The 27,621-nt window shown below is 36.8% G+C and overlaps 1 protein-coding gene across 1 annotated transcript in view; it reads left to right on the forward strand.

Moving 5' to 3' along the window:
• ABCA12 (ATP binding cassette subfamily A member 12) overlaps positions 1-27,621 on the forward strand; it is a 180,496-nt gene that overhangs the window by 106,705 nt on the left and 46,170 nt on the right. The window contains exons 19-27 of the mRNA XM_024763225.1: positions 1,429-1,568; positions 3,309-3,428; positions 6,573-6,663; positions 8,850-9,029; positions 9,613-9,928; positions 12,544-12,658; positions 25,555-25,884; positions 26,994-27,063; positions 27,152-27,286. Coding sequence (XP_024618993.1) covers positions 1,429-1,568; positions 3,309-3,428; positions 6,573-6,663; positions 8,850-9,029; positions 9,613-9,928; positions 12,544-12,658; positions 25,555-25,884; positions 26,994-27,063; positions 27,152-27,286 — 1,497 coding nt within the window. The remainder of the gene's footprint in view (positions 1-1,428; positions 1,569-3,308; positions 3,429-6,572; positions 6,664-8,849; positions 9,030-9,612; positions 9,929-12,543; positions 12,659-25,554; positions 25,885-26,993; positions 27,064-27,151; positions 27,287-27,621) is intronic.

Here is a 27,621-nt window from a genome sequence, read left to right on the forward strand (position 1 = left end):
GTGTGTGTGTGTGTATATATATATATACACACACACACACCACATCTTATTTATCCATTCATCTGTTGATAGACACTTAGGCTGCTTCAATATCTTGGCAAATGTAAATAATGCTGCTATGAAGATTGAGGTGCATGAATCTTTTCTAATTAGCATTTTTGGTTTTTTTGGGTATATACCCGAGTGGAAGTGCTGAGTCATATGGTAGTTTTATTTTTAGTTTTTTTGAGAACAACTCTGTACTGTTTTCCACAGTGGCTGCACCAATTTACATTCCCACCAACAGAGCACGAGGGTTCCCTTTTCTCCACATCCTCACCGATATTTGTTCTTTTTGTTCTTTTTGTTGATGGCCATTCTGACAGACGTGAGGTAATATCTCATTGGGTTTTGATTTGCATTTGCCTGATGATTAGCCATGTTGAGCATCTTTTCATGTGCCTGTTGGCCATCTGCATTTCCTCTTTGGAAAAATGACTATTCAGGTCTTCTCCCCATTTTTTAATCGGGTGTTTTTTTAATGCTGAGCTGTAATCTTAGCTTTTTGTAATAAATGAAGCATTCATTTTCCCCAAGAAAGCACTCATACAGCACTTAACCACACATCAAGCATGTTCTGCATATCAATTCATTCACTCTTCACTTACCTATGAGGTAGGTGCTACTGTAGCTGCATCTTAGTGAGGGAAATGAGGCACAAAGCGCTCGAGTAACCTGGACACCATTGTCCAACATGAAAGTATCAAAGCTATGATTTGAACCCAGGCAGTCTGCTGCAAAGTCTAGCCTCTTAACCACTACACCTTGCCAGTAAATGATAAAACGATGTGCCTTAAATCTGCTCCGGTCAATATTTTTTCTTAACTTTTTAGAGTTAGAAATTTGTATCGCACACAGAAGAGCTTCATGAATGTAGCAGAACTATAAACGTTCAGTGGCACATCAAAGCTGTTTACTTGATCTGTAAGCTTTGAGATGTAAAATATGATTGGCTGAGCTTTACCAAACAATATAGGGATGTTTAATATAGCAATTGGATTGATGCATTTATGCATCTTTTTATTCATTCAACAGACATTTATTGGACACCTCTTATGTATCTAGTACAATAGCAAACTTTTGCATATTTTTAAAAATTAAGGGCTGGTGAGGAATATCTGTTGAAAGACATTCTGAAATGTGCTTTTCAACCTTTCTAACTCCTCTTGGCAAAATGCCATCACTTACTATGCACTTACTTATTGGATTAAACTTTTACACCTAAAAAAGATTTGTTAGTATGCTTTCTTACTTTGATACCAGATGCGTCACATTTGTTAATAACAAGGCATGTTTTTTGGGGTGCTATAACAATAATATTTGTCAGTTTACCATGAATAGATTTTAAATGCATGTATTAAATGGTTTTATTACACTTTTTCTTTCCAGCACCATTTTGCTTTTCTCTTTATAAAGACATCATTAATATGCCTGCCGGACCTGTGATTTGGGCTTTCTTGAAACCCATGTTGTTGGGAAGGATTTTGTACGCACCATATACCCCCATCACAAAGGCAATAATGGAAAAGGTTTGACCATTATCACTCGAAGTTTCTATCTTGAGTATTAAGATGATTTTTAAAGTAGTCAGCTTCTAGCTGACTCAGACTTCTTTATAGCCTACATACTATTACCTTTGGCTTTCTGAAACTCTTAACAATTCTCAACTTCTGCCCTGTATATGTTTAAACAATGTAGATTGGGTGGTAGCTCCTTGAAGAGAAATGAACCTTGTTAACACTTGAGAATGTGGTTAGTTGGAGCAAGACCTCAGATTTTTCAATTTATCTCCAAAAGCAGAAAATGTTTCTACAACTAGCATCTAAGTTTCAAAGTATGTAAAAATAATGGCACTAGAAAAAACAATATTGGGCATTATATAACTAGTTTGAACAAAAGCAACTGCTAAATTATAGATTATTGGCTTCATATTTGGTTGTACACTTAATATCTTATATAGAGGATAGGTGTTGAGAAAGACATTATTAATAGTAACTATACTTATCACCTACCTAATATAACCATAATAGCATTTCTCTCTCACTTTTAAAGTTGGCTTTAGTGATTTGAATTATAAACTTGATGCTTTTAAAATGATAGAGTGAAAGTAAAAAACAAACAAAACTCTTTTTTACCATTACTTGGTCATTAAACTATAGTTTATATAAATATAAATTAGTTTTAGGTTTATATAAAAATAAACATGAAGTCATCACTGATTTCTAGAATGATCTTTGTTTTCACTGTTTGTGTTTTAATACCTTATTTGCTTTATTGACTACAAACTTTTACATAATTTTGCATAAATGAAGTCATTAAATGCTTACTTTCTAAGTGCAGTCTTTTTTTTTCTTTTCTTTTTGCTTGACTCTCACCTGTTTTTCTCCCTGCTTGATCTTACTCTTCCTTTCATGTAAACTAATGAATGTTAGCATTCAAGGATGTGGCTTTCTATAATTTATGTGCATTCCTCTAATCCTTTATATATTATTATACTGTATGCACATTCATATGCAGAATGGTCATTGTTTGCATTATTAAAATGAGGTTTCATTATAACACTTTTCTGCGTATTACTTTAGTCACACAGCAATACCTTGTGGAAATTCTTCCTATTCAATAGATTTAGTTCATTCATTCTTTTTGAAGATTGTAAATTTTTTTATACTATGGAACTTACTCAGCCAATCCTCAATTGTTGGACATTCTTTTTGTTTCTAGTGTTTGCTTTTGTTTTTTTGCTCATGTAAGCAATGCGGCAACAACTACTTTTGTGCCTATGACTTTACACAGTGGTATTTTTATTTCACAGAGGTGAATGTTCAAGATTGAGGGATTGAAGGATATTATATTCTGTTTTAATGACTATTGTCAGATTGCTTTCCAAAAAAAATGATATACATCCACCAGCAATTCATGAAAGTATTCTTCTTCTTATATCCTTGAACTAGAATGTTTCTTTAGTAGTAAACTGTACCATTGGTAAAAATGGGTAACTTGTGAGAATTCCAGAAGACATGCTTTTTGGCTGTAAATTTTCTGTGGACATGAAGTAAACCCTAGATTTTCCAGAATTTTTATAAGTGATCTCGATCCTATAAAAGCTGCCACTTAAAAACTTTTGACCATATGGGAAATTTCTGACAATGTTCTACTAACTCTACTTTTTAGAACTGTTTCTTGAAATTATGTAACAAAGCAACCATAAGATACGTTTTTGAAATATAGGAAAAATACTAACGGACCAGATTTGTTTCTTTTTCTTCAAGTCTAATGTAACTCTGAGGCAGCTGGCAGAATTAAAAGAAAAATCTCAAGAGTGGGTGGATAAGTCACCATTTTTCATGAATTCCTTCCACCTGTTAAACCAGACGATTCCAATTCTCCAGGTAGGAGATGGTTCTGTTATTCACTTTTGTACGAATTGTAATTCTTTGAGATTTTAATCACCATCATTATGTGAATGGGCAGATAGTAACTTAGAATCCATATTCAACAGATTAAAATTGCCTCTGCTCCAGAGAGCAGATCTGAGACAGGATAACAGATCTGTCACTTACGTTTGTAACCATCCTCACCTCTTATACCCCAGTTTCTCTGTATGTAATTCAGAGATAAATCATTGTACAAGTTGATCCTGAGGCATAACTAGTGATGTAAATCTATTTTCCAAAATTAAATGCAATAAAAACTACTTAAAATATGCTTATTTTATTTCTCTAGGTTATGTTTTGCTATTTTAACTGAACCAAAATTCCTAAAATACTAATATTCTGAAGAAGAATGTTAAATCTAGGGAGTTCTTTGGTCGAAACATTTGACACTCTATTTTAGGTTAAAGGTTTGACAGTGCAACTCAAATCCAATACACACTACTTGAAAAGTATAATCTTCAATTCCCATAAAAGATGCAGGGTTTTCTGAAAAGGATGCAAGTAGTGTGGGGAAATGTTCCAATCACAAAGAGAGCTATTGGCAGGTAAACATCAAGCAGCAGAGTTAGACCCATTATCAATAGGAGAAGAGAAAATTTTCAGGAATGGTGCCAACTTAGGAACTTCAAGCGAGTATGGCTTGTGTATTCAAAGACTTGAGAGAGGCCCTTGGAAAATTGATGGAGCCCTAGAAGATTTTTGCAGCAACAAAAGTGCCCTTCTTTATAATCATGCTCAAAAAGTTAAACAGAACAAAGAATTTGTGTCGTACAACTTTGTTAGAAAAGTTATACACAAAAGATGCTTTACTCAGTCTTTGTTTTGACTATCAATTAGTGCATAGTTACAATTACAACCTGAATTTTGTTATAAATGATAAAATTAATTTCTAAAATAGATATTTAACACAATTAATACAAAATAAACTTTTCATCAAACATCTTCCCCACAATTTACTATTAAATTTAGTTCTAATATTAAGCATGTCCGTTTATTATAATATTCTACTCTTCTCTGATCTTGAGCACATTGCTATCTTGATTAAATCTCAGCACCCCCCGCCCCAGTTTTACTGAGAAATAATTAACATACATCACTGTATAAGTTTAAGGTATATAGCGTGATGGTTTGATATATATATATTATGAAATGATGACCACAGTAGGTTTAGTTAACATCCATCATCTCATATAGATAACAATTAAAAAAAAAAAGGAAAAAAAATTTTCTCCTTCTGATGAAAACTCTCAGGCCGTACTCTCTTAACAGCTTTCCTATATGTCATACAGCAGTGTTAACTATAGTTATCATGTTGTAGATTACATCCCTAGTACATATTTATCTTATAACTGGAAATTTCTACCTTTTGACCACCTTTATCCAATTCCTCATCTCCCCACCCCCTACCTCTGGTAATCACAAATGGATATTTTAAGTGGCCTTTTTTAGTGAATCTCAGATAACAAAGGCTACATGGACGGTACCTTTGACACATGTGTTTTCCTCAGTGGACAATTGCTCTTTTCTCCTAAAACTTTTTTTCTGTGAACAGATAAAAATCCTACACATATTATTGCATTAAGGAAAGTTTTGTTGGCTAAAGCAGTGAATTAAGAAAGGACGTTATCTGTGCATAACAGTTCCAAAGTACAGTAATTTGCTAAGAAGAAATGCTATGACCATGTCCATAAAGGGATCATCATCTAATGGGAGTATCTTTATTTTGTTCTAGACCAAAATAAGTTCTTGTTCTCAATTATTGAGGAAAACTTATTTCTGAAAATGTGTACAGAATTTGAAACTTCAAGCTTTTAGCACATGACCTGGCTTTGCCATTGTGAACTCTTAGGCAAATGACTTAAAATACTTGCTACAGTTTATGAAACTCTAAAATGGGTCCATTGATAATCACTTCACAGACTTGTGAAGATCGTATTGTGGAAGCATTTGAAAATAATATTATATATTATAGGCAGGATTGATTGTAACAGGAGTGATAAGAGAATGGAAATAGAGTTAGATGGATCGTCTCTGAATTGCAACTAACACAGTGATTTCCTTATTAGTAACGTTCTGATTCAGATTTTCTATAATGTGCAAATTAATTCCTGGTAAATAGTTAGATTTTAAAGAACGTGGGTTATCATTACTGTATAGCTGCAGAATAGCCATCTGTCTTCATGCTACCAACTACTCTTAGACTCCTCAGCAACTATAGATTTAGCAAATTAATTCTATTATATATATGCTCTATTAATACATATTATTCTTAATCATTTATCTCCATGATAACAAAACAAGACATTGGTAGAAGGACAGAATAATAAGTAGTACTGAACTGTCCTCTAAAGGGAGAACAACTTAAGCCTAGGTCACAAAAAAACTAGGCCATGAATTTACACACAAGATGAATAAACATTTCTTTAATCAAGGTGAAGTCTCTCTCTTCAACTTTCCTTTCGACCCTTATTAATTGTGTATCCTTAGAGAAATTTACATAGCTTCCTGGGCCCTAGCCTTGTCCTCTATTAGCCGGGGATAATAATAGTACTTACCTCTAGGTATTATTGAAAACTAAGTGAGAAAATCAAGGTAAGGTAAACTCTATTAGACAGTGCCCAGCACTTAGTAAAATCTCAATAAGTATTACCTAGTAGACAACTACAGTGGTAGAATTTATGTCTCCTAATTTGCAAGATAGCTACAAAAGCCTTTATATTTTAAAAGCACTTTTTTTTTTAATTTTCAGTCTTTCCATGAGTTACTCCATGTAAAGTTTTATCATCAGTTTATTTTTCCATGTTCACATAGCTGCACTTATTACAGTATAAAACAATACCATAATAATTTACATTTGACTAATCTGATTAGATACCACTTTACAGAAAAGTAACCTGAAGCTGGAAGAGGCTGAGTGCTTGCTGAAAGCCTCTGAGCTAGGAAGTAGTAGGACTAGAATACAAATCAGTTGGGAGCCTTTGCAAAATGGTGCATTGAAAATGCCCAGTAGTGGTACCTCATTTCACTGTGGTGTTATTAGAGAGACAATGATTAAACATGTTTACTTTGTGTACTGAAACTGATTCCCTATATTGTTAGAATACTCTAAGAAACCCCTTTGTGCAAGTTTTTGTAAAATTCTCCGTGGGACTTGACGCTGTTGAACTCTTGAAACAGATGGATGAACTCGGTGAGTCCAGATGCACAAAACTTTTATTTACTTGTCATGTCAGAAATGTGAAAAGCATTGTGCCATATAAGATCTTCTTTTCCTTTTCTTCTGTATTTGCTTTCTATCTAGTTATCCTAAGAAAAGTAAAATCCTGGATATATCTATCCATCTTCTTCCTAGTTAGTTGTACAGTTACAAGTAGTAATGATTATTTTGATACCTAGTGCCTGTAGTTAGTTTCAATAATTATAATGCAATATATTCCGTGTAAATGCAGCTTGTCCTTCAATCACAGGTAGGTTGCTACAGGAGGACACGTTTTTGGGGTAACTTGATGAAAAGCAAGTCTTTAAGGGCAAAAGAAGATGAAATGGTTTATTTCTGGCTACATTTATAATTTTATCTCCACTGGCCTTAGTATCACTTTGACTAACTCAGAATGTAACCAGAAGAAGTTATAGAGTTAGCAAAAACAAAAGCAATGCAGAGACTCAAACGAAAATAAACCTAAATCACTATTCAAGGTCGGCTCCTCCTCTCATGATCATTTAAAAGGAACAGGCAGAAGAGGATCAAAGAAAGCTGTCTGAACTTATGCATTCCCTCTGCCACATCCCCACCTTCAACATTAAGGGATGCAAGATGTCTAATTCAGTCTGTGTCTGATTCCCTGTTGCTATGCAACCATGGGTAAGAGGAAGGGATTGAAAGCATCAGAATTTGACCACAGTAGAGCAAATGCCCCTCCTCCTCCCCAGTGCTACTGGGACTTATGTGATTTAGGTTGTAAACCAGTGGAATTATGCCTACATTTATATTCTGTATAATTTTATATACTTTATGATAGTCAACCCTGTTTGATTAAAGAAAGATGTTAGTGATTTATTCTCTAAAATTATCATTTGGGTAAGGAAACATTTGATCAAAATATCAGGGATAAACTACAAATTTCCTATATAGTTTTTTTTTTATTTCTAACTTTAGATATAGGAGATGAGTTTTAGAATTTAAAAGAAGGTTAAAATGACTACAGCAGTGAGACTTACTGTTTGTGTAATTGTATATTTAACTTAGTATCAAAGAGGTTTTATAGTTTGGATCTGGGGAGAACTCAGTATCAAAGAGGTTTTATAGTTTGGATTTGGGGAGCACTGGCTCTTCATAGCTCTATCTACCAGCATTTCTGAAGAATCCTTTGCTGTTGTGTTGATTTCCAGTGGGCACTGGAGGCCACTGTTCAACCACAATTTTACCCCTCCCCCACCAATGTCTATATGAAGCAAAACATTTCATTTTAAATTCTAATGAGAGGTGCATTTAAGAAGTTGCCCTCTGTGAGAAATTTAGTCTTCTATTGGATGATGGTAGAGACATGTTTGGGTTCTGTGAAGAGGGATTTATGATATCACAGCCTTCTCAGTATTCATGGTGATCAAGTCAGTGAAAATTTAATTGGCCAAGTGATTTATTAACTTGCAATTTTATATTTACCCTTTGTCTCAGTTGATTTCCTCATAAGGAATCATGAAATTGAAGAGCAATTAAATCCTCTTTCTTCCAAAGTAATTACCTGAAAAAAAATCTTGATCATTTTATCTAGAGTAATACAGTTACGAATAGAGATAGCTCACATAAGGTTTTAAGTCAAACAGTATTAGAAAGTTGTAACTGTGTGGCATAGATTGTCACCTGAGAAATGATTCTGTATCACAACTGACTGAATGATGTCATTTATTTGTTCTACACACTCTGCATAGACTTTCCTTGCTTAAATTCTTACATATACATTCCCTTAACAAAGCAAGAATTTCTGTTTATTCAAATGCTTCACCTCTAGTTTATAGTTTTCTTCCTAACTAATGCAGATAGATTTTTAAAAATTATTCACCTTTAGTCTTTGGTTAATTAAATTGTAGCAGAATATACTTCTGAATTACTTTGTACCGTTCTTTGTACTTGGGTTTACTGTGTCTGTAACTAGTTCAACATTCTCCTCAGTGAACATTTGCATGACTGGCTACATTTTCCCAGATATAGAGTACTAGATATTTTTAGAGTAAATTCTACAAGTTCTTATTATTTATAATCTTGTTTAAGGTTTACTACTTACCAAAAAAATCAGTATTTTGTCCTGTTACTACTAGAAACAACATTATAACACAACATTATAATATGCTTTGTGTCTGTTTTCTTTTCTTCTTTAGATATTCTAAGGCTAAAATTAGAGAACGGCATTGACCTCATTGATCATCTTAACACACTGTCTTCCCTGACAGTAAACATTTCCTCCTGTATATTATATGACCGTATTCAGGCAGCAAAAAGCATAGATGAAATGGAAGGAGAGGCTAAAAGACTCTACAAAAGCAATGAACTCTTTGGAAGTAAGTGTTATTCTACTAGAATTTGAGCTTCTCTCTGTACTAAAATTGGCCAAATTCTTCCCTCACTTCTTTCATCCAAAACTCAGAAAAGTAGTTGGGGGTGGAGGGAGGACACTGTCCCCTCTGATGTCCTTAGAAATGAGAACCTTTCATGTAGGCAACCAACCGTATTGATTGAGGAGCCTTCAATATGTGTAATTTTGTTGGTATGGTTAAAATTGAAACTGTAATGAATTACATAGTTACAGGATGAAGTTGAGTCCATCCTCATAATCAGTCAAGGTTATTCATTTGTGTGTGTGTGTATGTATGTGTGTGTGTGTGTGGTTAATTTCAGTAAGTGGCTTAGAGTGATATATTTAATCTGGCCACTTAGTTTGTGATTATCTTCTCAAACTCCTGCTTTGAGTCTCTGAGGTTGTCACTTTCAGTTAGCCATCTTTTCTGTAAATTAGAAGTCTGACCTTACTGTCACATTACTAAGTCAGTTGCCTGTTTGGCTGCCCCCTATGTGTACCCTCCAAACAATGAATAATGTCAACCATAAAATAACCTTCTGATGTTGTTGCCATTTTATTTTTAGGTGTTATTTTTAAGCTTCCTTCTGATAGCAGCCAGCACAGAAGCTATGACTCTGAAAACGTCTCTCTTCCTCCTGTTGTAAAATATACCATCCGCATGAGTCTCAAGACCTCACAGACCACAAGAAGCATAAGAACCAAGATATGGGCCCCAGGGCCACACAATTCTCCGTCAAACAACCAGATCTATGGCAGGGCTTTTGTTTACTTACAGGATAGTATTGAAAGAGCAGTCATTGAATTGCAGACTGGAAGGAACTCCCAGGAAATAGCAGTCCAGGTCCAAGCAATTCCTTATCCCTGCTACATGAAAGACAAGTAAGTCCACGCACTTCCAGGCATTTTAAATAATCAACCAGTTTTTTTAGAATTCATTCACATGTGTCACATGAAAGGAGTAACGTTCACCAAACCTTTGTCAAATGCTTGTTTCAAGGAAAAGATCCACAGTATAGGGCACAGCTCACTATAGCTGCCCATCGCTACCCAAATGATGCTAAAGTTCTTACTAAATGATCCATGTTTTCTTTAATATAGTCCTTAGCCTTCCAAGTACTTTGGCCCCCAAATTAAGAGAGTTGGACTCCAGACTTGAGTGCATCGCTGCATGATTTTGATGTTACCCACTCTCAACTGGGTTTACTTTTCTCTAATCAAATAAGGATGTTAAACAAAACAATCTTAAAATCCCTTCCAACTCTCAAATTTAATTAGAAATACGTGAGTGTAGGATCAATTTTACAGAAAAAAATTAATAAAACATTATTGATCAACTCTCTAAGATAAATATTGTGCTATCTGAAACTGTCTTATGTATTCTCAGTCCACTTGGTAGGAATCTTTATCTAAAATGGTTTTGCTAAATGAACAAAAAATGTAAAGATCATGCTTTTAGACAATTGAATTTGAATATTCAAGAAATTTGCCAGTAGGGTAGCACTGAATGGTTCTTCCATTCTGACCACAGTAAGAAAATAAGGGTGATGGGCTAAGTTTTTCAAGCTCATTCTACACAAAAGCTTGAGGCTGAATATTACTTTAAATGAATTGTGCTTGTTGTTCAGCCCAGTTCTTGCAGTTTATATACAATTGAGATGGGTCTGGATTTTTTTTTTTTTTTTTCTGTTTCTATCAATGCTTCTGTCTCCTTTGACTGCTTCAAGAGCTATAGAGATGAGGTTATGTAGCTGTTTGTGCAGCAGTGATACGAGAAGACAGGTGATGATTCCGTCAGCAGGTTGTCAAGGTTAGCTACTTATTGGAGAAGCCAGTCAGGACCTTGTTGCCTAAACCATGTGTGAACTGAAATGGCTTGCATGAATAGTAAAGACCTGTGGTTTCAATTAAATGAAAATTCTCATCTATTTTCCTTCTGACTTTCTTGCCCTTGTAAATTTTAATACCTAGGATGGTAGTTACCTGGATGTTTCTTTTAAGAGTAAAGTAACTGTACTCGCATTCTTCATGGGAGTATGAACATAATGCCTTAATGTACCCATATAAACTCTTTGTTGCATACAAAGTGCTTTCACATATATTATTTCATTTGTTGCACCAAACAACCTCATAAAGTGAGAACAGATATTATCAGCCACGCTTTCCAGAACTTGGAAGAAACATTAGCGGGGATTTGTTATTAATGAATGAAGGCCTTTGCCTAATTCCAGGGCCAGAAACAGCATCAAGGCTGGACCTGATCCAAGACAAAATTCACTCAACAAATATTCTTTAAGTGCTTCCCCCTTGCCAGTTTCCCAGGAACCAAAAAAATTGGATGTGGCCCCAACCCTCACTTCTCCCCCACTAAAAAATCCTTCATATCTCTGTTGGTGATACACTTCTGATGCTAAAGTGAAAATGAATGCTGATGATGTCATGTTCCATAAATATTTGCATCTTTCATGGAGAATTTGAAGGTAATTCCTTGGCCTTATAGATTAAAAAGAAAATGGCCTTGGGACATTTCTGCAAGTGAAAGTTTCAGTGGAGCCTAATATGTAAAACAGATCAATTTAGAGATTCTCTCATTGAAAACTACTCCTTTGCCTTAGCCCATAGTTGGTGGCTAATGTCACAATCATGGTTCTTAGAGTGTGGTCTCCAGACCAGCAGGATCAGCATCACCTGGGAAATTGTTTAAAATGCAAATTCCAAACCCCATCTGAGGTATAATGAATCAGAAGCTCATGGGTGGAGCCCAGAATCTGTTTTAAAAAGCCCTTCAGGTGATTTCGATGCATTGCTCAATGTTGAGAAACACTGCATTTGAACATTCAGGTACTATGGGCCAGCCATTCAGGAATCTATTTAGGGCCCAATGAAGTCTTCCAGCAACCCTCTAGTTACCAGAAAAAACATTTCTATACTGTTTATGAAACATCCCCTAGAGCATTATTTTGAGGAATCCGAGTTCTTTGCATTTTAAATCAAATGATTTTGAGTTTCATTCTATTTCGTTTTGGGAAATTTGGTTTAATAATAACTATGAGCTTCCAAAGAGTAGATAAATACAGTAATTTGAGAAGATATATCTTTTAGCTAGGTAAACCAATCATCATCTAATTTTAAATCTGCCTTTTAGATAAGAATTTAGTTTAGACAGAAGGGCTTAGAGCCTTGCAGTTATATCTGTATAATAATTATTTTCCTGAACAGGACATACACAAACACCCTTTAAATGATTTGGCAATTTTATCTAACAATCCAGAACTGTTTTACTCTTGCAGCAGTATGGCAAAAAAATCATGCACTTACTGTTAAGTCAGCTTCACACTTCATAAATGAAAGAGTCATAATAATAATTAGTCTCAATTTCAAAACAGGAGTATAATTTCAATGTAGAAGGGAGTGTGTTCTTTATATATTAAAATCTGCAAGTGTGACATTCATTTTGGTCACTGGATTTTTGTTTTTGTTTTTGTTTTTCCTTACAGCTTCCTAACCAGTGTCTCTTATTCCCTTCCAATCGTGCTCATGGTTGCCTGGGTTATATTTATAGCTGCATTTGTAAAAAAACTTGTTTATGAGAAAGACCTCCGACTTCATGAGGTATGTTGAGAATCTGTTATTAAATAAGTTGTACATGGATATAATTAATTACCATGATTTTCGTCATACCTATGCAAACTCAGAAAGCCTGACCCATACCTGGTGAATTAGATGGAAAAATATATTATGAAACATTAAGCCAGCTGGTACGGCAATATTTTGTCTTCTCAAAAAGTTGCGTAGAAGTTATTTTATAAATGCTTCTGAAAAACGAAATCTGAATAATTCTGAATAAAATCTAAGTACAATTTATGATCCTAACAGTAATTTTTGCCCAAGAAGTTACCTGTAGGACTTAGGATTTAACAAAAGAATTTTAAAGAATAACAATAATAACTATTAAGGCAGGAAAATTGTTGGCATAGTAACTAAAGAGTCCAAATGAAGATATAGATATATAGATATAGATAGATACAGATTTGGACGTGGACAGAGACATATGGCTTGTTTCAGCTCTCAAGAAGCAAATTCTCTTTCCAGTATACCTTGTCTCCTTCAGTTCTCTTTCACTGACTTGTGATTTATAGAGACTAAGAATTTCATGTTATGCTACTGTTTAAGTTAATAATATGACGATGAAAGACAGGACCTGGGATGTGAAGCATGATCTCTTCTTGAGCATGTTCTTCATCATTATCCCCAAATCCAAAATATCTCACTTCTTGTTAGAATTTATGAAAAAGCATTGTGTGATTTTTTTGATTGTATTACAGTAGAAATAATTTTATCTGCTAATCCTGTAATGAGCCCATTCTTTACATTCACTCATGAAGTGACAAGATAGCGGAAACATTTCAAAACTGAGGGACAATAATTATTGCAGGCCTGGCTGACAATCTGAAACAATGAGGTTAGAGTAACCTGTTAGCCCAATTGTACTTTTCAGACTTATTTTGCCAGAGCTTTTAGGCAATTGATTATTTCTCCTTACAAAGTACAAATTACTGCTTTATGTTTTTGTCAGCTCAACATCAGACTTCCAGGGTTGTCCTAGAGTTTGAACCCACACTTTTTACCTTTCCTATTTGAATTCTGGGTGATCTTCAGCTGCATTTTTGTATTTCAGTTATAATTTGGTAAAAGTCTCATCAACTGGTTTGAGCCCCATTGTTTTCAGGACTGTGTACAATGTTTTCTTAACCCCAATTTAGAAACTTGAATCCATGCCCTGGACCATAACTGTGGTTGCAAGCTCCTACCTTATATTTCTGTCAGGTTCCTGGTACTCAGAAGTGAATCTTTACAAATTAAAGGAAAACTTTGAAATAGAAAACTGTGATAGAAACTGAGTTCTTTTCTACAGCACAATAAATAATCTACCTTAAAAATATAAGTAAATATAATTATGTTTGTGTGTATATATGTGTTGTGATATGTCTATTATGTATATATTATATACGTATATGTAAAATACATGCATTATGTTGGTTTGAAAATAGTACTCTCTGGGGAATTCCCTGGTGGTCCAGTGGTTAGAGCTCTGTACTTTCAATGCAGGGGGGAGTGGGTTCGATCCCTGGTCAGGGAACTAAGATTCTACATGCTGCATGGCATGGCCAAAAAAATAAATAAATAAATAAATAAATAAATAAATAGTACTCTCTGAATGCATCTGTGGATGTCATCAGAAAACATCAAAACACAATAAAGAGTTTTTCTCAATAGAAGACATGAAAAGACATTTTTAACAATGAACCAGTTTCTGTTTGGTAGCTCTGTGTCTTCATTTTGCAGGCATCTACTTTCAAAATTTAACTAGCTGGTCTTGGGGGTCAAAGTTACATAGTGGAAGATCACTGAACTTGGAAGCAGAAAATAAGGCTTTGAGTCTTCCAGTTCATATTCACTTGGGTCCAATCCCTTAAACTCTCTGAGTCTTGTCATCTAGACTTCATTCAGCATTATATTTCCAGAATGTACTTTCTCACTGCCAGAACAGAAGAGGTATTCAATTATTCATTTTTTTATCAATTCTAAGAATGATTTTTTTTCACATTTTAAAGCCTCTGAAATTGAGATGTATTTGATAGGGTGTCATAATTTATTTGGCAGTGATTTTTCTTTCTTGGTGGCATGTAAAATAATGACACATCTTAAAATTAGCAGTGTCCTAAATTTAAAGGAATATGGTCTATTCGTGAGATGGGTTGATGGAAGCTGGTGTGGAATGAGTAGAATATTTCTAATGCCCCTGCTCAGCCTCCCTCCTCTGCCAACAGTTCTAAACTAACCTCCTCCTTTTTAAGATGAAAAAGCTGAGCCCAGAAAGTGAGAGGTGACTTGATGAACACTATGGGCTAATTAATGGTACATCTGGGTCTAAAACTCAAGTGTGTGGACTTCTGACCAATTCTTTTCCATGTCATAGCTACCTTCTCTCTCACAATTTTATTTTAGTAGCCTAGACTCCTAACGACTATTGAAGATGATGGTGGATAAACTCTTAGGTTACCAGCGACTCGAGATCACTTTTTAATATTACCATTTTAATATTTACTAAGATCTAAATCTGTCCATTCTCTTCTTCCTTTTCCCAATTGAATAAAAAAGGAAACAAACAAAACATTTTTCCTTCTGTAATTGTTGTCACAGCTAGGCAGAGAAACCAGGTCAGTTGCTAATTCAGTGAAGCCATTCACCTTTGAACTTGTTATGGTATGATTCTAGTAAACTCCTTTAACTTGTTAAAGAAATTTAGCACAAATACTAAGGCCCAATAAGTTTATTGATAAAATTAAGCCTGTAGTTAAAAAACAAAACTATTTCAAAATGTCTTGCAATTGAGTTTTATTCTGCATTCCTTGCTTTTTAAAATTAAAATACTAAATCTGTACAAAAGTTGATTTTATATCACACCGAAGAGTTGTTGTTCACATTATGTTCTCAGTTTTGTGATTAGTTTCATCTATTTGCTCTAATATAAGTCATTTATGGGGACTTGATTGTTTATATTGTTTTGTTTTGGAGACAAAATTTTGGAGTTGTCCTCTCTCTCAGTTCAGACAGGTAACCTAAAATATCTGTGCTCGGCACACAGATTACCAAGAATTATGTAAGAGTCTGTAGTCCTGTGATGCTTCACTTGAGGCAACTTTTTATGTCTTCTTTTTTTTTTTTTTTTTTTTTTTTGCGGTATGTGAGGCTCTCACTGCTGTGGCCTCTCCCGTTGAGGAGCACAGGCTCCGGACGCGCAGGCTCAGCGGCCATGGCTCACAGGTCTAGCCGCTTCGCGACATGTGGAATCTTCGCGGACCGGGGCATGGACCCGTGTCCCCTGCATCGGCAGTCGGACTCTCAACCACTGCGCCACCAGGGAAGCCCTCTTCTTTTTTTTTGAATGCTAATTTATTCTTTTTTATTTAGCATCTTTATTGGTGTATAATTACTTTACAATGTTGTGTTAGTTTCTGCTGTATAACAAAGTGAATCAGCTGTATGTATACATATATCCCCATATCCCCTACCTCTTGCATCTCCCTCCCACCATCCCTATCCACCCCTCTAGGTAGTCACAAAGCACTGAGCTGATCTCCCCGTGAGATGCAGCTGCTTCCCACTAGCTATCTATTTTACATTTGATAATATATATATAAGTCCATGCCACTCTCTCACTTCGTCCCAGCTTAACCTTCCCCCCCTCCATGTCCTCAAGTCCATTCTCTACGTCTGCGTCTTTATTCTCGTCCTGCCACTAGGTTCTTCATAACCATTTTTATTTTTTTTAGATTCCATATATATGTGTTAGCATACAGTATTTCTTTTTCTCTTTCTGACTTACTTCACTCTGTATGACAGACCCTAGGTCCATCCACATCACTACAAATAACTCAATTTCGTTTCTTTCCATGGCTGAGTAATATTCCATTGTATATATATGCCACATCTTCTTTATCCATTCATCTTTCGATGGACACGTAGGTTGCTTCCATATCCTGGCTATTGTAAATACAGCTGCAGTGAACATTGCAGTACATGACTCTTTTTGAATTATGGTTTTCTCAGGGTATATGCCCATTCGTGAAATTGCTGTGTCATATGGTAGTTCTATATTTAGTTTTTTAAGGAACCTCCATACTTTTCTCCATAGTGGCTGTATCAATTTACATTCCCAACAACAGTGCAAGAGGGTTCCCTTTTCTCCACACCCTCTCCAGCATTTATTGTTTGTAGATTTTTTGATTATGGCCATTCTGACAGGTGTGAGGTGATACCTCATTGTAGTTTTGATTTGCATTTCTCTAATGATTAATGATGTTGAGCATCCTTTCATGTGTTTGTTGGCAATCTGTATATCTTCTTTGGAGAAATGTCTATTTAGGTCTTCTGCCATTTGGGATTGGGTTGTTTGTTTTTTTGATATTGAGCTGCATGAGCTGCTTGTAAATTTTGGAGATTAACCCTTTGTCAGTTGCTTCGTTTGCAAATATTTTCTCCCATTCTGGGGGCTGTCTTTTCGTCTTGTTTATGGTTTCCTTTGCTGTACAAAAGCTTTTAAGGTTCATTATGCCCCATTTGTTTATTTTTGTTTTTATTTCCATTTCTCTAGGAGGTGGGTCAAAAAGAATCTTGCTGTGATTTCTGTCACAGAGTGTTCTGCCTATGTTTTCCTCTAAGAGTTTTATAGTCTCTGGCCTTACATTTAAGTCTTTAATCCATTTTGAGTTCATTTTTGTGTATGGTGTTAGGGTGTGCTCTAATTTCATTCTTTTACATGTAGCTGTCCAGTTTCTTCAGCACCACTTATTGAAGAGGCTGTCTTTTCTACATTGTATATTCTTGCCTCCTTTATCAAAGATAAGGTGACCTATGTGCATGGGTTTATCTCTGGGCTTTCTATCCTGTTCCATTGATCTATATTTCTGTTTTTGTGCCAGTACCATACTGTCTTGATGACTGTAACTTTGTAGTATAGTCTGAAGTCAGGAAGCCTGATTCCTCCAGCTCTGTTTTTCCTTCTCAAGATTGCTTGGGCTATATGGGGTCTTTTGTATTTCCATACAAATTGTGACATTTTTTGTTCTAGTTCTGTGAAAAATGCCATTGGTAGTTTGACAGGGATTACATTGAATCAGTAGGTTGCTTTGCATAGTATAGTCATTTTCACAATGTAGATTCTTCCAGTCCACACACATGGTATATCTCTCCATCTGTTTGTGTCATTTTTAATTTCTTTCATCAGTGTCTTTTAATTTTCTGCATACAGGTCTTTTGTCTCCTCAGGTAGGTTTATTCCTAGATATTTTATTCTTTTTGTTGCATTGGTTAATGGGAGTGTTTTCTTGATTTCACTTTCAGATTTTTCATCATTAGTGTATAGGAATGCCAGAGATTTATGTGCATTAATTTTGTATCCTGCTACTTTACCAAATTCATTGATTAGCTCTAGAAGTTTTCTGGTGGTGTCTTAAGGATTCTCTATGTATAGTATCATATCATCTTCAAACAGTGACAGCTTTACTACTTCTTTTCCAATTTGGATTCCTTTTATTTCTGTTTCTTCTCTGATTGCTGTGGCTAAAACTTCCAATACTGTGTTCAATAATAGTGGTGAGAGTGGGCAACTTTGTCTTGTTCCTGATCTTACTGGAAACGACTTAGAACTGCTTTTGCTGCATCCCATAGGTTTTGGGTCATCGTGTGTTCATTGTCATTTGTTTCTATAAATTTTTTGATTTCCACTTTGATTTCTTCAGTCATCTTTTGGTTATTAAGTAGTGTATTGTTTCGCCTCCATGTGTTTGTACTTTTTACAGAGTATTTCTTGTAACTGATGTCTAGTCTCATAACGTTGTGGTTGGAAAAGATACTTGATATGATTTCAGTTTTCTTCAGTTTACCAAGGCTTAATTTGTGACCCAAGATATGATCTATCCTGGAGAATGTTCCATGAGCACTTGAAAATAAAGTGTATTCTGTTGTTTTTGGCTGGAATGTCCTATAAATATCAATTAATTCCATCTTTTTTAATGTATCATTTAAAGCTTGTGTTTCGTTATTTATTTTCATTTTGGATGATCTGACCATTGGTGAAAGTGGGGTGTTAAAGTGCCCTACTATTATTGTGTTACTGCCGATTTCCCCTCTTATGGCTGTTAGCATTTGCCTTATGTATTGAGGTGCTCCTATGTTGGATACATAAATATTTACAATTGTTATATCTTCTTCTTGGATTGATCCCTTGATCATTATGTAGTGTCCTTCTTTGTCTCTTGTAATACTCTTTGTTTTAAAGTCTATTTTGTCTGATATGAGAATTGCTACTCCAGCTTTCTTTTGATTTCCATTTTCATGGAATACCTTTTTCCATCACCTCACTTTCAGTCTGTATGAGTCCCTAGGTCTGAAGTGAGTCTCTTGTAGACAGCATATATACGGGTCTTGTTTTTGTATCCATTCATCCAGTCTGTGTCTTTTGGTTGGAGCATTTAATCCATTTACATTTAAGGTAATTATCAATATGTATGTTCCTATTACTATTTTCTTAATTGTTTTCGGTTTGTTGTTGTAGGTCCTTTTCTTCTCTTGTGTATCCTGCCTAGAGAAGTTCCTTTAGCATTTGTTATAAAGGTGGTTTGGTGGTACTGAATTCTCTTAGCTTTTGCTTGTCTGTAAAGGTTTTAGTTTCTCCGTTGAATCTGAATGATATCCTTACTGGGCACAATAATCTTGGTGGTAGGTTTTTCCCTTTTATCACTTTCAATATGTCCTGCCACTCCCTCCTGGCTTGCAGAGCTTCTGCTGAAAGATCAGCTGTTAACCTTATGGGGATTCCCTTGTATGTTATTTGTCACTTTTCCCTTGCTGCTTTTATTATTTTTTCTTTGTATTTAACTTTTTTTTTTTTTGTGGTACACGGGCCTCTCACTGTTGTGGCCTCTCCCGTTGCGGAGCACAGGCTCCAGACGTGCAGGCTCAGCAGCCATGGCTCACAGGCCCAGCTGCTCTGCGGCATGTGGGATCCTCCTGGACCGGGGCACGAACCCGTGTCCCCTGCATCTGCAGGCGGACTCTCAACCACTGCGCCACCAGGGAAGCACTGTATTTAACTTTTGATAGTTTGATTAATATGTGTCTTGGCGTGTTTCTCCTTGGATTTACACTGTATGGGACTCTCTGCACTTCCTGGACTTGATTGACTTTTTCCTTTCCCATATTAGGGGAGTTTTCAACTATAATCTCTTCAAGCATTTTATCAGTCCCTTTCTTTTTCTCTTCTTCTTCTGGGACCCCTGTAATTCGAATGTTGGTGCATTTAATGTTGTCCCAGAGGTCTCTGAGACTGTCCTCAATTCTTTTCATTCCTTTTTCTTTATTCTGCTCTGCACTAGTTATTTCTGCTATTTTATCTTCCAGGTCACTTATCTTTTCTTCTGCCTCAGTTATTCTGCATTGATTCCTTCTAGAGAATTTTCAATTTCATTTATTGTGTTGTTCATCATTGTTTGTTTGCTCTTTAGTTCTTCTAAGTCCTTGTTAAATGTTTCTTGTATTTTCTCCATTCTATTTCCAAGATTTTGGATCATCTTTACTATCATTATTCTGATTTCTTTTTCAGGTAGACTGCCTATTTCCTCTTCATTTGTTTAGTGTGGTGGGTTTTTATCTTGCTCCTTCATCTGCTGTGTGTTTCTCTGTCTTCTCATTTTACTTAACTTACTGTGTTTGGGATCTCCTTTTCACAGGCTGCAGGTTCGTAGTTCCCGTTGTTTTTGGTGTCTGCCCCCAGTGGTTAAGGTTTGTTCAGTGGGTTGTGTAGGCTTCCTGGTAGAGGGGACTCTGTGTTCTGGTGGATGAGGCTAGATCTTGTCTTTCTGGTGAGCAGGTCTGCGTCTGTTAGTGTGTTTTGGGGTGTCTGTGACCTTATTATAATTTTAGGCAGCCTCCCTGCTAATGGGTGGGGCTGTGTTCCTGTCTTGGTAATTGTTTGTCATAGGGTGTCCAGCACTGTAGTTTGCTGGTCGTTGAGTGGAACTGCATCTTAGCATTGAGATGGAGATCTCTGGGAGAGCTTTCACCATTTGATATTACGTGGAGCTGGGAGGTCTCTGGTGGACAAATGTCCTGAACTCGGCTCTCCCACCTCAGAGGTTCAGGCCTGACACTCAGCTGGAGCACCGAGACCCTGTCAGCCACATGGCTCAGAAGAAAAGGGAGGAAAAAAGAAAGAAAGAAAAGAAGTAAAATAAAATAATTATTAAAAATAAATTAAAAAGTAATTCTAAAAAAAGGAAGAAGAAAGCACCCAAACCAAAAAACAATTCCACCAATGATAACAAGTGCTAAAAACTATACTAAAAACAAAAACAAAAGCAAACAAAAAAAAAACAATGGACAAACGGAACCCTATGACAAATGGTAAAAGAAAGCTATGCAGACAACATCACACACAGAAGCATACACATACACACTCACAAAAAGAGAAAAAGGAAATAAATATATATATCGTTGCTCCCAAAGTCCACCACCTCAGTTTTGGGATGATTCGTTGTCTATTCAGGTATTCCACAGATGCAGGTACTTCAAGTTGATTGTGGAGATTTAATCCACTGCTCCTGAGGCTGCTGGGAGAAATTTCCCTTTCTCTTCTTTGTTCGCACAGCTCCTTGGGTTCAGCTTTGGATTTGGCCCCGTCTGTGCAGGTAGGTCGCCTGAGGGCGTCTGTTTCCACCCAGACAGGACGTTGTTAAAGGAGCAGCTGATTAGGGGGCTCTGGCTCATTCAGGCCGGCGGGGGAGGGAGGGGCATGGAGTGCAGGGTGAGCCTGCAGTGGCCGAGGCCGGTGTAACGTTGCGACAGCCTGAGGCGCGCCGTGTGTTCTCCTGGGGAAGTTGTCCCTGGATCACGAGACTGTGGCAGTGGCAGGCTGCACACACTCCCGGGAGGGGAGGTGCGGATAGTGACCTGTGCTTGTACACAGGCTTCTTGGTGGCTGCAACAGCAGCCGTAGCGTCTCATGCCAGTCTCTGGGGTCTGCGCTGATAGCCGCGGCTCATGCCCGTCTCTGGAGCTCATTTAGGCGGTGCCCTGAATCCCCTCTCCTTGTGCACCCTGAAACAATGGTCTCTTGCCTCTTAGGCAGTTCCAGACTTTTTCCCGGACTCCCTCCCAGCTAGCTGTGGCGCAGTAGCCCCTTCAGGCTGTGCTCAGGCAGCCAACCCCAGTCCTCTCCCTGGGATCTGACCTCTGAAGCCCGAGCCTCAGCTCCCAGTCCCCGTTTGCCTTGGCGGGTGAGCAGACAGGCCTCTCGGGCTGGTGAGTGCTGGTCGGCACCAATCCTCTGTGTGGGAATCTCTCCGCTTTGCCCTCCGCACCCCTGTTGCTGTGTGGTCCTCCATGGCTCTGCAGCGTCCCCCCCCCGCCACCTTTGTCTCTGCCAGTGAAGGGGCTTCCTAGTGTGTGGAAACTTTTCCTCCTTCACAGCTCACTCCCAGAGATGCAGGTCCCATCCCTATTCTTTTGTCTCTGTTTTTAATTTTTTCTTCTGCCCTACCCAGGTATGTGGGGAGTTTCTTGCCTTTTGGGAGGTCTGAGATCTTCTGCCAGCGTTCAGTAGGTGTTCTGTAGGAGCTGTTCCACCTGTAGATGTATTTCTGGTGTATTTGTGGGGAGGAAGGTGATCTCCGCGTCTTACTCTTCTGCCATCATGCACGTCTCCTGGCTGTTTCATTTTTGACTAATTATTTAGCCTCTTTATGCCTCTACTTTTTTCACAGTAAGTGGCATGGAGACCTTCCCACCCAGGTTCTCTTTTTCACTGTGCGCAGCCAGGCACCTGTTCCTCAACCTCAGCTCTGTGAGAAAGGGGACATGTTTTCCTCCAAACTCCAGAACTCCACACCCCAGAGGCCCTCCTTTGGTCATGCTGCCTCTTCCCTTCTGCCTAGTTTATTCTTTTTTATATCTTCTCAGTACACACTATCCATCCTACTAGTGAGAATTTGGAATATTCCAAGTAATGATCACAATATCCTTTATATCCTAACTAAAAACAATACCATAAATATCTATAATAGGATATAAAATTTGAGGTAGAAAATGTTATTATTTCTTATTAACCAGTTCTTGACATTCTTGTTGAATTGAATGAAGACATTGCTGTCAAGTAAATATATGTATATTCATGATTTGTTTTCCTGACAGCATTAATGTCAATCCCTGTGCATAAGCTTCTCTTGAATGTGACACATTTATCCACAATCTTACAGAATCTCTTTCTTGTCATTATTTTCTGCCAAGAACTGGAACAGACTTTGACCACTGTGCAGAGGGGTTTTCCTGAGTAACACGTTATCAGATATTGATGAATTGCTTCAGCAGGTTTGGGGGGCTTGAGAAAAGTGACTCTGATTACAAAGCCAACACCTGAATCTGTCACCCTGAGGAGACACTAATGCCAGCCGTTCTCTGTGGGTGACCTTCCATTAGCAAGTTTGGTCTTGTTGATTATCTCAAAGTTGGCAGTGAATCTGAATAATATATGGATGACTTACATAGTCTCATTGCCTTTTCTCTTTATGAATAACAGCTGTTCTCATGGCATAAAATCCTGAAGTTTAACACTGAAGTTTGATCTAGAATGTTAAGTAGTAAACACTTTGGGGAGCACCTAACCTGATCTTTTTTGATAAAAAGCAATGATCAGGGGCTTCCCTGGTGGCGCAGTGGTTGAGAGTCTGCCTGCCGATGCAGGGGATGTGGGTTCGTGCCCCAGTCCGGGAAGATCCCACATGCCGCGGAGCGGCTGGGCCCGTGAGCCATGGCCGCTGAGCCTGCGCGTCCGGAGCCTGTGCTTGCTCCGCAAGGGGAGAGGCCACAACAGTGAGAGGCCCGCGTACCGCAAAAAAAAAAAAAAAAAAAACAGCAATGATCAGTCTCCAACTTTTACCAACTCTTGGGAATAGAAATCTGATCTTGAGCCTTGAAAATTTCAAAATTACGGTGATCAACACCTTCAGTCCTGGTCTTTGGGTTTGCTAAATTATTTTTTAACAAGGCTATGAATGTAGAATTTTCTAGATATATAAATGTTTTATACTGAAGCTATCCATTGTCAGGGAAGGAAAACATATTTATACCTTAAGTCAGCTGTATTTCATGTCCTTGATAGAGTCCTTGATATTGTATATCCACCTTGTAAAATATAGTGACTTGCCTCCTACTGACATACATTGCTGTGGCGGGGGGCAATATTTTTTGTGTAGGTCACATGAAATTAGGTGGTGAATATCAGCTTTGGGGTAGTTCTATGGGTTCTGTTAACTCCCCATTTAATTATATTCAAATAGGCATTACACTCAGTAAAAACGTCAAAATACAAATAACCAGAAAGTCACCAAAAAACTGGTGAATATCTCTGAAATGAAGTCATCAAACATGACACAGTAATTTCTCAAATGGGGTGGCGTGCAGGGAAAGAATTGATAAAATAAGAGCTGTGAGGTCTTTTTCACACCAAAATGTAGTTTTCTTTTCAATGATAGATACATAGCAATTGGAGAAAACTTTCCCTAGTGAATCTTCACTCCATGCTGATTTTTTTTACTTTGACCCACACATTTATTCCTGTGGAAACATAGACTGAGTCTTTACTTCAAAGGGTGGCAGGGTCTGGGAGGAGAGAAGTAGTAGGAGAGAAGAGGGTGAGGAAAAGGGCAAAGTTAAGAGGAAAAGTCACAGGATTTCCACAGTGGTGATTAGCTTAAGGCCCACAGCTTAGACTCTTGCCAGTCAGGTAGCTGTTTCCATGGTAACAACTGGAGCAGCGGAGTTATCAAAATGTAATGAGTTGCAAAGGCAAAAAGTAAAATTCACAATTTTGCTTGTAGAGCAAAAGATTTGGCACGTTTCCTTTTTTTTTTTTTCCTGGACAAGTTAGGTTTAAAGTGGGGGGCATTGAAAATCCTTGATTTTACAAAAAAAGTACTGGATTATAAAGCTGTTAGTGGAACATTTCTTTTGTTCTTTTTTTAAATGGAATTTACATTCATAAGCTTAACATTAAGAGTTGTTAAAACTAGAAACCAGGTACAAATTCAAGTCACCAAATTCAAGACACCCAAGGTCCTAGGGACTTCAGATCTTTCAGAATCCTTTTGAGTTAACGCACAAACATGCTGGTCTGTTTTTCTACCTTGGTGGAATGCCTTGGTCTCTAGGGATGTCACTGGGTTACTAAAGAATATCAACTGAGAGCGAGAGAGGTATAGATTACCTGAGATACATGAGTTCATTTTGGGTTCATGGGCATCTTTTTGGAAAACAAAGATGACAAACCTGACCTAGACTGTTGGGGATCTTAAGGAGGGGAATGTTATCTCAAAAGGCAGAAAGTCCCCCTTCAAAGTTTGCTTGTTTTAAATTCTTAGGAACCAGGTCTATTCTATTTATCTCGGGAATATGAATACTGATTGTGTTGTTCATTCATGTTTAGTAAAAATATTATGGAGTTTTATTACCTCAGTCCCTACATTGAATTTGAAGTAAACCATGGGTTTTCACCAGCTTGAAATATTCATGCCTGCAAAAATGTCAAATTCATGTTGTAAAATTCTGCAGGGGATACCGTAAATTTTGATGATCTATTCTAAACTAGTTTAATCTGGAGACATCACTTAGATACCAGTTATAAAATGAAGTTGTCAATAAACAAAACAAACCTCACCATCCAAAGCATTCATTATATTGGGGCACTCTGGGAATATACAATCTAAGATAGGCTAGAATAAATGGTCATATTAATTTCACATAGCAAGCATGGACAAATACTAGACTTAGATAAATCATTATGGTTCCATGTGTATGAAGAGTCTCATGGACAGTTTGGAATGATACAGGAATAATTGTTATTTAAGTGTATATTGGCTTAAGAAGGAGCTAACACTTTTTCCTTTTTACAGTACATGAAGATGATGGGTGTAAACTCCTGCAGCCACTTTTTTGCCTGGATTATAGAGAGTGTTGGATTTTTACTGGTTACCATCATCATCCTCATCATTATACTCAAGTTTGGCAATATTCTTCCGAAAACAAATGGGTTCATTTTGTTCCTGTATTTTTCGGACTATAGCTTCTCAGTTCTTGCCATGAGCTACCTTATCAGTGTCTTCTTCAACAACACCAACATTGCAGCTCTGATTGGAAGCCTCATCTACATCATTGCCTTTTTTCCATTTATTGTTCTGGTTACAATTGAGAATGAGTTGAGCTGTATAATAAAAGTATTCATGGTGAGTCAGCTGTCACAACTGAATGGCCAGGGTGTGAAAGGAGTGGACCTTTTTTGGTGGTTTTGGCTCTCCAACTGAGAGTACACTTATCTAAATGTAAAAGTTCAGTGTTTGCAAAATATAAGTAACTGTCCTAATGAGAGTCAGTTACGTTATTGTCTACCATACAAGTGTAAGACTATGAAAAGAAAACTTTTTCTCCACGGTTTCTAAAACTATAATATGTGATGCTACTATAAGATAGACCTGAAGAAAGAACAGTTAAAATGTAGTACATCAAGTTTTGAAGATCATCAAGAATTCTGACTTCTCTTTGGCCCAATTCCTTAAATATCTTAGAGCCTCTATAGCTGGCATTATTCTCATAAATGAATAATTCTCATGGTTTTTATGACATATAATATAACATACAGGCATAAAGACAAATACGCTGAGAGCATATAATCAATTTTGAATTCTTTTCTGCTTTTTCAATTAAAGTACTAAATTAATTTAAGAATTTTAAGGAAAGCATTAAGTTTACCGACTTTGAAATTTGGAAAGCAGAAGTAAAGCTCATCATTGACTGCGAGCCATATTAAAACTTTGCTGTTTATGGAAATAGAAAAATAACTTTCATTTGACATTGACCACCTTGAGTTTAAACAACATCTAAATTTTTAATTTGTTGCATTATTAGTAGTCAATTGACATTTTAGTATATTTTCGTGCATAAAACTTCGATCACTTGAAGTCAATCTCTGAAGTAAAAACATCTTCTGGCCCCTAACATTTCATTTGATATTAGCCTTAACATTGCATTACCCTATTATTACTGGTTTTATAAATTGCTAAGCAACATTTAATAAGTTTAGATATATATTTTTTGGATTTTTGATAAATATTTTTCAAATTATAATTTTACTGCTTTTGTTTTCTGCTATTTCCTCTCCTATTCTTCCAGAGTTGTAGCGTGCTTGGTAAGGGACCTCTGTGTTTTTAAATACGCTTAGAGAGTTAACGTCAGTTTTATCTGTATAAGTGCCCATAGTTTTAAGTACGTTAAGATCCCTCTGGGCGAAATGTGTGGAATCTATGAGAACTGTCATTGCCATTGATTTTCTTCACAGAGCCTGCTGTCCCCAACAGCTTTCAGCTATGCAAGCCAGTACATTGCACGATATGAGGAGCAGGGCATTGGTAGGTTCACTTCCTTTACGACTGGATTTTATCTTTCACACCTGCAATATGTCTCATAGAAGAATAAATCTATGTGTTCACTTCTTAGGTCTTCAGTGGGAAAATATGTACAGTTCCCCAGTTCAGGATGACACCACTTCGTTTGGCTGGCTATGCTGTCTAATCCTAGCCGACGCTTTCATTTATTTCCTTATTGCTTGGTATGTCAGGAACGTTTTCCCAGGTACGAACATGCTTCCTATAGATACATGCTTTTTTATGGTAATAAATTATATTTATTATAAATCTGCTAATATATATTTTCTAATATTTTTCTTTGCCACATATCATCTCCAAAAAGAAACACTGAAATCCCAAAACTAAACAAAATTTTCCAGGAGGAGATAATGCACTGTTGAGATTTTTTCTCTGATGTTCCTTTAAAGGATAGAGTGAATTAGGGAACATGGAATCCCGTCTTTCCAAATGGGAGAACAAGATATCATAAGGCAAATATCAAGTCTCCTAATTCTAAGGAGAATTTATCCAGTTCTAATGGAACAAGACTGGTGGGATTCC

This window comes from Neophocaena asiaeorientalis, unplaced genomic scaffold (genome assembly GCF_003031525.2).
Source record: "Neophocaena asiaeorientalis asiaeorientalis breed wild unplaced genomic scaffold, Neophocaena_asiaeorientalis_V1.1 scaffold86, whole genome shotgun sequence".
Lineage (NCBI taxonomy): Eukaryota > Metazoa > Chordata > Mammalia > Artiodactyla > Phocoenidae > Neophocaena > Neophocaena asiaeorientalis.